General features: G+C 40.9%; 1 protein-coding gene across 4 annotated transcripts in view; it reads right to left on the reverse strand.

The window, feature by feature from the left end:
• Window positions 1-394: 394 nt before the first annotated feature.
• The window catches only part of SMAP2 (small ArfGAP2), a 49,764-nt gene continuing 37,260 nt past the window's right edge, over window positions 395-12,898 (reverse strand). For 2 of the 4 annotated variants that reach the window (XM_054493150.2, XM_054493137.2), the window contains exons 5-10: window positions 10,683-10,769; window positions 9,545-9,626; window positions 8,423-8,529; window positions 7,459-7,624; window positions 6,705-7,021; window positions 395-1,747 (exon numbers count right to left, since the gene is read on the reverse strand). In XM_054493150.2, the coding sequence (XP_054349125.1) occupies window positions 1,622-1,747; window positions 6,705-7,021; window positions 7,459-7,624; window positions 8,423-8,529; window positions 9,545-9,626; window positions 10,683-10,769 (885 nt within the window). In that variant the 3' untranslated portion in view covers window positions 395-1,621. The other 2 variants (XM_054493158.2, XM_054493144.2) reach the window with 2 other exon arrangements.

The following is a 12,898-nucleotide window of genomic DNA, read 5'->3' on the forward strand; positions in this document are numbered from 1 at the left end:
CTTAATTGCCATGGTATAGGGAAAGAACAAGGGGCTGGAAATCCAGACACTTGGAGGCTACTGCCAGCTCTGCCCAGGGTTCTCTAATGGACATTTGCCAACCATGTCCTTTCTCCGTGTCTCTGTTTCTCCACCTGTGGGGGAAAAGCATGCTGCTCTGATGTTCTGTGACTCTAACAGGTGCTGATCTCTGGAGTTCCCTCAGCTCACAGCTCTAGACGCCAGTGGAGAGAGGCCCTTTTCTGACTGCTGAAGCCTGGGCCTCATGATTAGGTATGAGAAGTACAGAATTTTCTAAAATACACGAAGTGAAAGAATTGCCTTTGGAAAACAGAGAACCTAAGTGTAACGCACCCTCCTCCAAGAGTGACGCACAGTAATGGCCAAGCAAACAGTCCTTCCCTGCAATATTTATTAAGGAATTTACACATACACAGGAGAAAGGCAGCCAGGAACTGTGGTTCCCACACATGAAATCTTTTAAGCAAAGTTTTCTTGTCTGAATTTTCAAGTGGGGTGAACAATGACTGAGAGGAAAGCTGTCCCGGCCCTCTGCCTCGTACACCTGGTAACGGTGGGGAAACAGAGCACCCTGGATGCACAGGCATGAAAGAGTGATCAGCAGACTGGGAGAAGGGAAGGGAGAAAGGGAGTTATCAATGACATGGTGTTTTTTAAACCATAAGAAAAACACAACAGTTTTAGGCTGCTGATAAATTAATTCCTCTCTGCTGTAAACCTAAAACTAAACAAAAACAAAAATACCCAGAGCAGATGAGGAGAGGGTGGGAGGCGGAACACACACTCATACGCACACACACACTCACGCACACACACAAGCAGTACACGTTAAGCTCTGCATTCCCACTATAGGGGTTGGTCCTCCAGCCACGGAGCCAGATCCTACTGAAGGCAGGTGGGAGGCGGGAAGGGATGTGTGTCTGTGCGTGGGATCTTCATAAAGTCTTTGGTGCTAATAAAGGCTGACTGAAGCAGCAAGTCCTGAAGCCCCAGATCCGGAAAGCAACTCAGGGCGAAGAGAGTAGTATTTTTGCTCATCCTCATAGGAGGGGGCTTGCCTCACCCCAGGGCTTAGGGTCAAACTGACCCAGGACCCAGGGAATATTTAATTTAATTTCAGTACTTGCTTCATTCCCATAAATCATGAGAACATGATGCTTCCTCTTCAAATTTAAACACTTACAAACAGCTTATTAACACATATAGAAGGACCTCTAAGCTTTCCCGTTTGCCTAATACACAACACCTACAGACCCTTCTGAGAGTCTGACAGGAGCTTTAACCTTGAGGGAAGGGACTCAAAGGTGTGCACATTCTCCCACAGTTTAAGTGCCTTCTGCCAACAACTTCTAAGGTGCTGGTGCCAGGAGAGGACTGGGGAGGACGTTGGGATGGCTATGGGGCATGTACAACATAAAGCAACAGAGAGGTCTTCATGTTTGGGAAGTGGCTGGGCAGGATGCCAAACCCCAAATGACTTATTGAGCAATTTCTAAACCAAACAGAGAGGTAGGAAAAGAGGATGGGGGTCAGGGGTGGAGGCTGTGGAAAGGGGAGAGCGAGGGCTGAAGAGAATGGCAGCCATACAGGTGTTTTGTTTTTATTTCCACATCTGAGGACTGAGAGTCTGATTTGCTGCCTGTCCATTTCCGCCACTCATTGACTGTCCATAGTTCATCATGCCATTGGCTCCATAGAAGTTCATCCCAGCCATCTGCTGGGTCATCTGAAAGGGAGAGAGGAGACTTTCAGACCAGGCTGTGGGCATTCTGCCAATTAGTGCAAAAGGCAGGGTGGGAGTCCCTTTCTCTGCCAGGATGGGGAGAATGAGACAAAGGGAAACTCTGTTATGGATAGTATGTTATGGATAGTAAACCCTAGACCTTAGCAGTCAGATCATTTCAAGGCCATGCACATGAATGACTTTTTGGGAGTGCAATGCTGACGGAGACTAAAGCTCAGGGAGGGAAAGAAGGCATCCTGGCATCTGGATCTAGTCGACAGAAAATCAGCACGAGTTCCTCTCTTTTTCCTTTCCAGTCCTTCATCCTAAATAGAAGGGGCCTATTGTTAACTTGCCTGGTCAATCCTAAAAGCTGAAAGGAAAGCCCCCTCCCCAGTGCTCCCGCCTCATCTTCAGCACAGCTATTACTGTCAGTGTCAGGGAAAGCGCTTGAGCAGGCTCGCTCGTTTGCAGAAGGGGGAAAAATAGGAACTGGACTGTTCAAAATGAACAAAGGCGGGGGGGAAAAAAGACTAATGTGTCTTCAGTGTATAAGAAGGGAAGGAGCTGGGAGAAAACAGTCAGTGGAATAAGGCCTGGGGCAGGATGGGACTGGGGTCCTTCATGAATCTGATGGAAAGACTGGCCCCTAGCAGTGAACAGAAAAATACTTTATGGAGAAAAATGCCTTGAATTTCCTGAGCCTAGTACATTTTCTATATAAGTTATTTTTCTTTAGGAGAAACTATTATTTTCTTGTACCAACTTTTAAAGTAAATTTCAAACTTACATAAAAGTTGAAAGAATAGTACAATAAAACCCATGTATCTTCTTCCTTAAATTCACCAACTGTTAACATTTGCCATATTCTCTCCCTCCCTATAAAAAAACTTACATTTTTTTGATGAGTATGAAAAGTTGCAGACTGAAAAAAAAAAAAAAAAAAAAGCTGCAGCTATCATATTTCACTCCTAAGTCAGGAGGCACCTCATAAGAATGAACACTTTAACAGAACCACAAAACAATGAACACACTCAAGAAATTTAACATTAACACAATATTCTAATGTACATGGCATTTCATTTTCAGGTCTCTGTATTCTCCTTTAATCTAGAACAGTTTCCCTAACACTTCCTTCCATTTCTTCCTGACACTGACATTTTTAAGAACCCAGGACAGTTATTTTGTAGCATATCCTTCAATTTGGATTCATCTCATGTTTTCTCATAATTGGATCCAGGTTCAATATTTTTGGCAAGATTCTATGGAGGTGATACATGTCTTTCTTAATACAAAATATCAGGAAGCATATGATATTACTTTGTTCCACTGTCAGTAATTTTATGTTTGATCACTTGGCTGAGGTAGTGGCTATATTTCTTTCATTATAATTAATAAATAATCTGAAGGGCATTTCTTTGCAAATGTGTCAATCCTTTGCTCTTTTTACAATTACTATCATTCTTCTGTAAAGAAGGTTTTTCCTCCCTCCATTCCACAACTGGTTTTTAAAAAATATCACCATGGACTCATGGTTTTGTTTTGTTTTTTCCATTCAGTGTGTCATAATCCATTACTGTTGTTACTCTTTTTGATGTTCAAATTGTCTCACATTTGGCCAGTCAGAGCCAGTGGAAGTTGGCTCATGTGTCCCTCTGACATATTCCCATCAGACTTATAGCATTCCATTACTTATATAAATAAAAATGAAACAATGAAAATAAGTGAATTAAAATCTCCACTATGAAAGCTAGAAAATAACAAAGGAAACCCATAGAAAGCATATGGAAATTGAGGTAGAAAACAGAAAAATGTAGCACCAATAAATCGAAATCCTGGTTCTTTGAAAAAAATTAATGAGACTGCTTGGCATAACTTTTGATAAATTTGAAAACCTTGGTGAAATGGAAAATCTAGGTAAATACAGTTTTCCAAAATTGACTTCCATAGAAGAAACAGAGAAAAGTATCAAAGATTTGCTACAGAAGAAAGCAACGGGGCCCACAAACTTCACATGGGAATTCCACAAAACTTTCAAAGACCAGTACTACATAAATTATTCTGGACCACAGAGAAACAAAAACATAAAAATACTTTTTATAAATAAGTATAACCCTGGTAAAGATAGCATATACATGCACATGTGCAGTACACATGCACCATACCACCTCTCTGGGATTCCTTTGCCTGTCTCTTGGTTTTCACATTAAATCACTTTGTATTTCTTTGTACCTAGTACAAAACTAGTGTTGCTTTGTGAGCCAATTTGAACATCATTTTCTTTTGATAGAAGAGTTGCCTACTGATATGACTGGTATGCTTGGTCTCAATTCCATCATATTAGATTTTTACTGTGTTTATTGTATTTGCTGTACTTTGTAGTCTGTTTTTAAAAATTCTCGGCTGGGCGCAGTGACATGACAAGACCCTGTGTCTACAAAATATAAAAAATTAGCTGGGTGCAAGGCCGGGTGCGGTGGCTCACGCCCGTAATCCCAGCACTTTGGGAGGCTGAGGTGGGCGGATCACTTGAGGTCAGGAGTTCGAGACCAGCCTGGCCAACGTGGTGAAACCCTGTCTCTACTAAAAATACAAAAATTAGCCAGGCATGGTGGCAGGCGCCTGTAATCCCAGCTACTTGGGGGGCTGAGGCAGGAGAATCACTTGAACCCAGGAGGTGGAGGTTGCAGTGAGCCGAGATTGTGCCACTGCACTCCAGCCTGGGCAACAGAGTGAGACTCTGTCTCAAAAAAAAAAAAAAGAAAAGAAGAAAATTATCTTGGTATTCAGAACATTTCACATGTTTGTTCTAGTGATTACCTTTATAGTAATACTTTTTAGCAATGTCCTTGGTCTCCTTTTTCCTTATTCGAGCTTCCATGATTTGGTTTGTCAGCTTATTACATCCTTTGATTTCTACTTATTTCCCATCCAATATTTATTATTCAACCTTTCTCCCTCCTCCTTCCATTATTTTCAGTTGTATTTGTTTGTCAGAATATAATGTATATTCTGCAACCCTTGTCACCACCTGTTTTAGTCTTAGATTCTCAATTAAACATTCAATTCTCACCATCAGTTCTTTTGCCAAAAATGAAAATGACCCCAGTCATCTCTTAGGTGGATGAAGCTTATCTTCTGTTAGATTCCCCAGGAAAGTCTTGTAAGTGTGATATTCCCTGAGTTCTTGCATATTTATTTTTTACAGCCTTGATACCTGAAGGATAGCTTGGCTGGCTTGGCTGTAAAATGCTTGTCTTGTCTTGCATACACTTGAGTACCTTTAAAATACTACTCTCCTTGTTATTCTTTTTGTATTTTGCTATTAGGAAGTCTGATGTCAACCTGGGTATTTTTTGTTTGTTCTAAGTGACAGATTTTTGTGGGTAGGAGGTATGGAAAAGGTTGGAGCCCTAAACATTTTGAATGTTCTTTAAAGTCTGTAGGTTCGCTGGGATATGTTTTAAAGTTGACTGTTCTGGGTCAGTTTTCCCAGATACACAGTGGGCTCTTTCCATATTATATCCAAGTCTTTTATTTCTAGAATGTTTGCTGGTGTTATAGTTTTAAACACATTAATTCTGTCCCATATTTTATTTGTTTTGTCTTTATTTCTTTGGGCATCTCCAAATATATGTAAGTTTTCTTTGCCTAACTTCCATATTAATTTCCATCTGATTCTTTGTACTCCTTTCTATATTTAGTTTTCATTCTCTTAGCTGTTTCATGCCTTTCCTCAATGCCGAATATATTTTCAGCTCAATCTATTGTTCTTTAGCTAACTTGTAATTGAGTCTTTATACGAAAATTTTGGCTTTTTCTTCAATTTCTTTTCTGAGTTTAGTAAACTTTCATTTCACAACATTCAGTTTTTTATCCATTTTGGCTTTAAGTTTTTGAATTTCTGATTTAAGGTGTTTTGTTTTATCTGCAAATGTTTGTTTAAGGACATTTAATTCAGGTTGGTAGATTGTGTAGCAATTTTTTTCTGCTTCATGACTGTTTTTTGAGGGAGAATATTCATTACGTGAAATGTTTTGATTTTCATTTTCTATTTTCTTCTTGTAGTAGTTGTGTACAAATGTCAACTGCCATGTTTGGTTTATTTTGTAAGGTCTTATTTTTTTCTCAATCAGCAATAATAGGTGTGAAGGTTAAATTTCTTAGATTAAGAGCACCATCTTTTATTAGTGAAGTGGTTATTTTGGAAGAGGGAAGAAGGTGTATATTTGATTTTGTGATTCTCATTCCCATTTCTCGTGTCTTTCTTTCCCTTCACCACCAGTCCTCTAAAGGGTACCTCCTCCTTTTAGGCCATGCCCATCTCCCCAAGAAGCAATGCTTCCCCAAGATTACTACCTATACTCCTATATATCTCAAGTATCTTATTTTTGATCCTCCAAGTAAACAGAGTTCTAATCTACCACATCTCAGACCTGTTCTCAGTACGTCTTTGATGAGGGTAGGTCCTTCTCCTTCTGGGGGGTTACTTTATCTGTGGTATTATTGCTAGGCCCCTGCTCCATCTTCTCTTTTTACAGTCTCCTCTGTGATACTGGCTCTGCTAGATTTTGTGTTTATATGCCCATTGCCATGCCATTTGAACCTTGCAGTATTCTGTCTACCCAATGAGACTGTTGTGAGAATATCTGCATTCATTGTTTGTATAGGGTTTTTTTGGTGTGTTTGTTTTTGCTTTTGAGAATGTGTCGAGAGATTCAGATTTAGGCAGTTGGGCTTATTCTACAGGAGCCCAGAACTCCTCAGAAAGTCTGACTTTAGACAGACCTTCTAGGGAAAAAAAAAAAAAAAAGAAAAAACAAAAAAAGCAAACCTAACAATGCCTCTGGCATTATCTCATCTACATGGAAAGGATTCAAAGGATAGTGGAGAGGTACAAAGTGAGAAAAACTTGAGGAAGGCTCAAAACTCCTGCTGCAAGTAAAATGGGGTAGCTTACCTGAGTAAGGTTCCACTGCAGCTGCTGAGCTGGCTGGACCCCATACACAGTCTGGGGCATAGCTGCCATGCCTGCCATGTAGCCAGCCTGCTGGGTGGTCATCATTCCATTTGGCACACCCATCATTGATGCCTGCATGCCACCCATATAGCCTGCAGGCATGGCCATGGGGGCAACCATCCCAGAAGCTCCTGGCTGAGCAACCATGCCTACTGGTGGAGGCATCATGCTCCCCATTATGCTGTTAGGAGGTGTAACCCCAGGGAAGCTGGGGTAGGCTGTGGGATATGCCATCTGAGCGGGAGCCATGAACATTGCTGCCAAGAAAACACACATACAGGTCTGTTAAAGAGTGAAAAACATAAAGTCAGCCCAAACTCTCCCTGGCTACCCCTTTCCAGCTGGAATTTCTCAGGATTACTCTACTCACAATGCTCTTTACACAGCAAAGTAGTTAGAGTCCCTACGAGGCCTGCTATGGCTTACCAATGGGCTGCTGACCGAGCCGTTTTCCCTTTAGGGTCCAGATCCAGACCTTGAGCTAGACTTCACCGAAGTGTGACCCCAGACTCCACAGAAGTATGACTCTGAGTTACATTAATTTCTATCTGCTGATACGTTGGTCATGTTCACGTTTCTTTGGTATATGGCATCCTGGCCCCAAAGCAACTGTCCTCTGTCACAATAAATAATTCCTGCACGGAAGCCCTCATGTCTCTATCTGGCACATGGCCATGACACCCATGAAATCTACCTTGAGTAGGCATTTGAGGCGTCTGGGATCCATACAGTGAAAGAATGGAGTCTTTAGAGAGCTGTTTCTTGCCTATTTCTTCTGATTTGCTCCCTGGCTCCGGAAACAGATTCAGGTTTTCAGGAACAGAGCCGGCACTCCCTGCGGTTGGCATGGAACCTACAACCTTAGGGCAAAGAGGGCAGGGGGAGAATTGAAATGGTTCTCATGGGGGTCTCTTTAAGGGTCTCCCTTCCCTCTCTCCTGCTCCTAACATCTGCAATAAGAATTCATGGCTCAAGTCAATAGCTTCCTGACATTTTTACCCTTCAAATATCTGAACACACCTGATAATTAAGCTCTGTTACAATTCTTTCCTTTCACCAAAACATGTAATTTGGTAGGAACAAACAAACAAACAAAACAACCCACAAATGATGCAGCAGAGGGAACTGAGTTTAGATCCCAGCGTAGCCATTGACTAGTATAGCCAGAGGCTAGTCACATAACTTTTACGAACTAATGTCTCCACATCTGTAAAATTTCCACTTTGCAGGTTTATGGTGAAGGAATGAAATTATTAATGAAATATACAAAATGATACACAAAAACCACCTTACACTGTGCCTGAGACATAGCAGGCATTTCACGAATGGTAGCCATTAAAGGTGTCAAGTCTTTCCTACCTACAATTTTCTGGCAGTAGCTCAGGCCGAGGAGCTAGCCTCAAGTATTAGCCTTCACAGTATCACACACTTTCCAGAGAGGCAACTCAAAGGGCCAACCCTTTTTAAGCAGGAGAAAAAATGGCATGAACAGCAATCTTAGACTGTGACAGAAATGACACAATGTTAAGGGAAGAATGAAGAATCAAGAAAACCAAAGTCCAACTCCACCAAGGAAGCATGACGTGGTTCCATGATTAAGATACCAAAATCACCCATTTCAGAATGTTCTTTAATCCCGAGGAGCCCACAAGACTCACCTTTCTGGAACCTGAAGAAGGGGATGGAACAGAGGCCAACAGATCTAAATCCTTCTCTAGGGTATTGCTGGTCTTACTATTTGCAATGGAGCAGGCCACAGGAGCATCTAGAAAGAGAGATCGAAGTTAAGATGCAGCAGTGGTTATTAAGCCCCATGCCTTCCTTCTATTCTAGACAAAAAGCAAAGGTGGCCCATAAGCTCATGGACCTAGAAATCTAGACTTCTGGAACCATCTAGCATGGACAGGGCTTCTCAAAAGAGGCTTCACCCCATATTCCCAGAGTGCTCTGGGGAAGCCTGTAGCCCAGCTATCAGGCACAGGGCAGCACAGTGGGGGGCTGGCTGGCTCCCTTCTGGCTATTTGAAGGGCAAGGTATGGAGGGTTCATTTTCAGAGAGCAAGGAAAGGTACAGAAATTAGAAGCCTAAGTAGCCAATAACCTCAATCAGCAGAAGCGGATGGAAACAAAGTGCAACCATCAGTGCTGTGAAAGGTAGACAACAGGCTTTCTTTCTGAAAGGGCAGAATCACTAGTTCAGGATTTCAAAGGTTTGGAGAAAAATGACCACAGGCCATCTCAGAAACAGTTTGAAAGGAATGGGGGCAGGGAGTGGAGTGAAAACGAAAGGAATGGGGGCAGGGAGTGGAGTACAGTGAAGTGACATGAGGCTCAAAGATGCTGTTTAGCAAAACTGCTAACATTTATGGAGGGCTCAGTATGTGCCAGGCATGGGGCTAAGAGCTTTAGAGGCATTATCTCATTTAATCCTTCCAACAACACCTTTGAAGTAGACTCATTCTCACTGCACAGATTAGGAAAGCAACATTCAGAGGTTAAGTAAACTACCCAAGGTCACACAGACATTAAGCAACACAGAGGGACACTGGCTCCAAAGGCCATGCTCTTAACCACTACACCACACTGTCGCTCTGAAAAGTGTCACAGTAAACACTTCTTTAGAGCAACTGCTCAGATGTAAAACAGATCAGGAAGAACACGAGAGAACAGTCTTAGCAATGAAGACAAAACTGGAGAACCCCATCTCTACCTATCTTCCAGGGTCACTGAGAATTTATCAAAATTTGTAAGAACATGGAAGCTGAAAAGTCCAACTCTTACCAAGGCCCAACAAATCCATGACAGGCGCTGTGGATTTCGGGGAGCTTTTCCGAGGTAGCTGTGGGTCTTCTTTTTTCTGCGGCTAAGGTGAAAATATGTTATAGAAAGAAATAAGTAAGTGGTTTTGAACTCTTTTCCCATCTCCACTGTAAAGCCACGATGTTCTTATGGGTAGGGCTGCTGTTATTCAAAGAGAGTTACCAAAGAAACGAAACTCAGGAAGTATTAGGTAAAAGAATCAAGTCAGGAGGCAGAAGCGCATAAACCAAACCTAAAGTGAAAAACAAAGATATCGCCTGTGATTGTCTGGCGTCCTAAAGAGACAGAACTTTCTGAAACCAAGACAACCACAGGACAGGGGATCCAACAGAAGCAGCAGTTTTTGGTCCTAGGAAAAGCCAAGAATAAAGGTAGGTATCTGATGGTACAAGAGCCAAGAGCCAACAAATCTCCCAGTGGTTAGAAAACCTTTTACTTTAACACCAAAAGGGAGGTCAGTTTAAAGATTACCTAATTTACTCTGCCAATATCACTAGTGACTGTGTCCACAGACAATGTGATTCAGAACGAGGATAAAAGACTCTTCCTTAAGCAATAGTAAGTAAAGTCCTCTCTCCCAAGATTCCAAGCTTTTATATTAGAGATTCTACTACTATAGCCACAATATGTCCTGTGGAAAAAGAAGGGTGTCTGTTTCAACATGACAAAGCAAGAATATAAGAAGGGATCATTTAAAATGGACTAGTATGGCCTCACTTCTGGACTGTTCTTCATTGAAATCAGAAAATGGGGTACAGAAGGTCTAACAAGAGAAGGACTAATGTGGAAATAGCATCTGCTCAGAAGGTGTCCCTCAGCGTTGGCATTCTGGCTTGGAATGTGCCTCTTGCTTAGGCGGAACAGATGCATTTCCTGAGTTCTCATCTGGCCCCAAAGAGAAGCTCTTACAGAGCAGATTTAGGCAGCAACTGGTAACGAGAGATCAGAAATGATAGCAGGCAATCCAATCCAGATGCAGGACCCTTTAGCCCCCGCTGTGATGGTGCGATGGTACTCACCACGAGGCCTCCTACTCTCCCTTTCACAAATATACACATACCTGAGACTTTCCATACAGTGCAAATACTTCCCAACTTACCATTTTCACCTTCTCGAAAACAACAGGTTCCAATTTTTTTTCTGGAACTGGTTCGCTCCCTCTTTTCCACCTGTCATCTTTTTCTTTCTATGATGATTTAACAAGACAAAGAACACAGGGCCCAAGGTGACTAACAGTTCGATAAATCATAATTCCAAGTGTCCGAAAAGGACACCTCCAATCCCTATTGATTCTGATGTAGGTGTCTGACAAGCTTGGGGAGCGGTGTCTTGGTGTGGAGCATGAGAGTTGACCTCTTCCACATTAGCCTCAATGCTGTACGAGGCGTCTTCCAAACACCTTAGGCGCCCGCCCTCCTAACCCACTCATGACTGTTGACATTTGCAGTCGAGGCTATGTACAGACGCTAAAACATTTTACCAGTATGCTGCCCATCTGTGCCCCAAATTTAATTTGCCCATGCTTTGAGAGGTCTCCCCTCATGTTGGTATACTAGTGAATAAGTTCATCTTACTCAGCTTATGTCCTTTGTGATATCATAAATTCAATCATAGGTCCTCTCAATATTCATTTTTTTAACAGTCAGAAAATAAACCTTAATTTCAAGTTTACAGATTAGAAGGACAAAAATTAAGTTTTAAAATCAAATAAACATCTAAATGTAAAACAAAACCACAAAGTAACCTTAAGAATACAGAGTATAGCATACATATGAAAAACATGTTTGGTCTTGCCAGTGATAAAAAATGCAATTTAAAATGCACTTTATGCAGGGAGAAAGATCTTTCTATAATGGTGGGAGGGATGAAGTGAAACCAGCTCTTATACAATGCTGAGAAGAGAGAGTAAAATGGTACAAATTCTGGAAAGTATATGGGCAAAACTAGGAAGAGACAAACGTTGAAATCCTTTGACCTAGATGATACCGTATCTTGTAATGTATCTTACGAAAATAGTCCAAAATATGAAAAAGGTTAAATGCACCAAGTTCACCCCAGAATTACTTATGCTAAAAAAAACTTAAATAACATTTATGCCACAGAAGGGAAATGGTAAAATAAATTATTACTTTCAGTGATTTAGCTACTAACTGAAAGATGATGCAACAATTAAAAATTATAAACACTATATAAGCAACACAGAAATATATGTTAAGTGGAATGAAGGCAGGAGAAGTCTACATAACTGTATTATAATTATGCCTCCAAAAAGAAACTATATAGAAGAAAAGGGGAACACACCAAGAAGATAATTATTAGCAAAGATAGTGAGAGTATGTATGGATATTTCACTTTAATTTTCATTTTCTCTAAAATAATTTTATAATCAATACATGCAGCTGTCTTTTTCATACAAAGTGTATGTCTTTAACACAGACATTTCATTTAAGTTAAAAATGTTTTATCTGTCCATTATAAAAAGAATAGTTTTTAACAAAGCCAGTTTCTTTTCATTTGATATTAAACATCTTCACTTAGCAAATACTAATTATTGGCATAAAAATCTTCACAAAATATGAAAAAAATCTAAGCTCATTAAATAACAAATTCTGAAATAGCTTTTTGGTAAATGGGAGGTTATTTCCTTCCTAAGAAAAACATCTGGTAACTGGGCTTGCTTTCATGGGTACAGTATACCAAAAACGTAATCATGAATACCCTGAGGGCCGAGCTGCTGTTTCCACAATAACTGTGTATAAATAGCAACTCTACTCCTTCATCATCTAAATTATCTCAGATACCCTTTTCTGACCTCATCTGAGTTCATATCTTTAGGCACAATGAACAGAGCTGGGCAGACAGACCACGGTTTTCTACAAATTAAAGGAAATGTGTATGCTTGGGTTCTAAACTGTTTTTGATGATGCCATGCAAGCTGTAGCTGCACACTGGGTTCTTTCTTGGCACAGATATGATACTGACAAGTCCCTTTTCTGGATGACTGCAAGGTAAGGGTCCTTCATACACAGTTGAGAAGGAATCATTTTTACCTAACTATATGTATTACCTTACACTTACTTGCCTGTGTTGAAATTCACCTACCAGTTAATGCCCCTTTCACACAGCTTCATAAGATTGGTCTGAAGTGGATTCCAATTAGCTTAACTTTTAATTACCCAGAAGGGCTTGGAGCTCGGTGCAAACAGTGATTTCACTGGCTATTATATCATTATTACATAACTAGAATAGATGATAGATAGGTAGGACCTGCGCTGGAAGTGGAGAATCCCTTACTCTCAATAATACTTCTGTGAC

This window comes from Pongo pygmaeus, chromosome 1, assembly GCF_028885625.2.
Source record: "Pongo pygmaeus isolate AG05252 chromosome 1, NHGRI_mPonPyg2-v2.0_pri, whole genome shotgun sequence".
NCBI classification, from domain to species: Eukaryota; Metazoa; Chordata; class Mammalia; order Primates; family Hominidae; genus Pongo; species Pongo pygmaeus.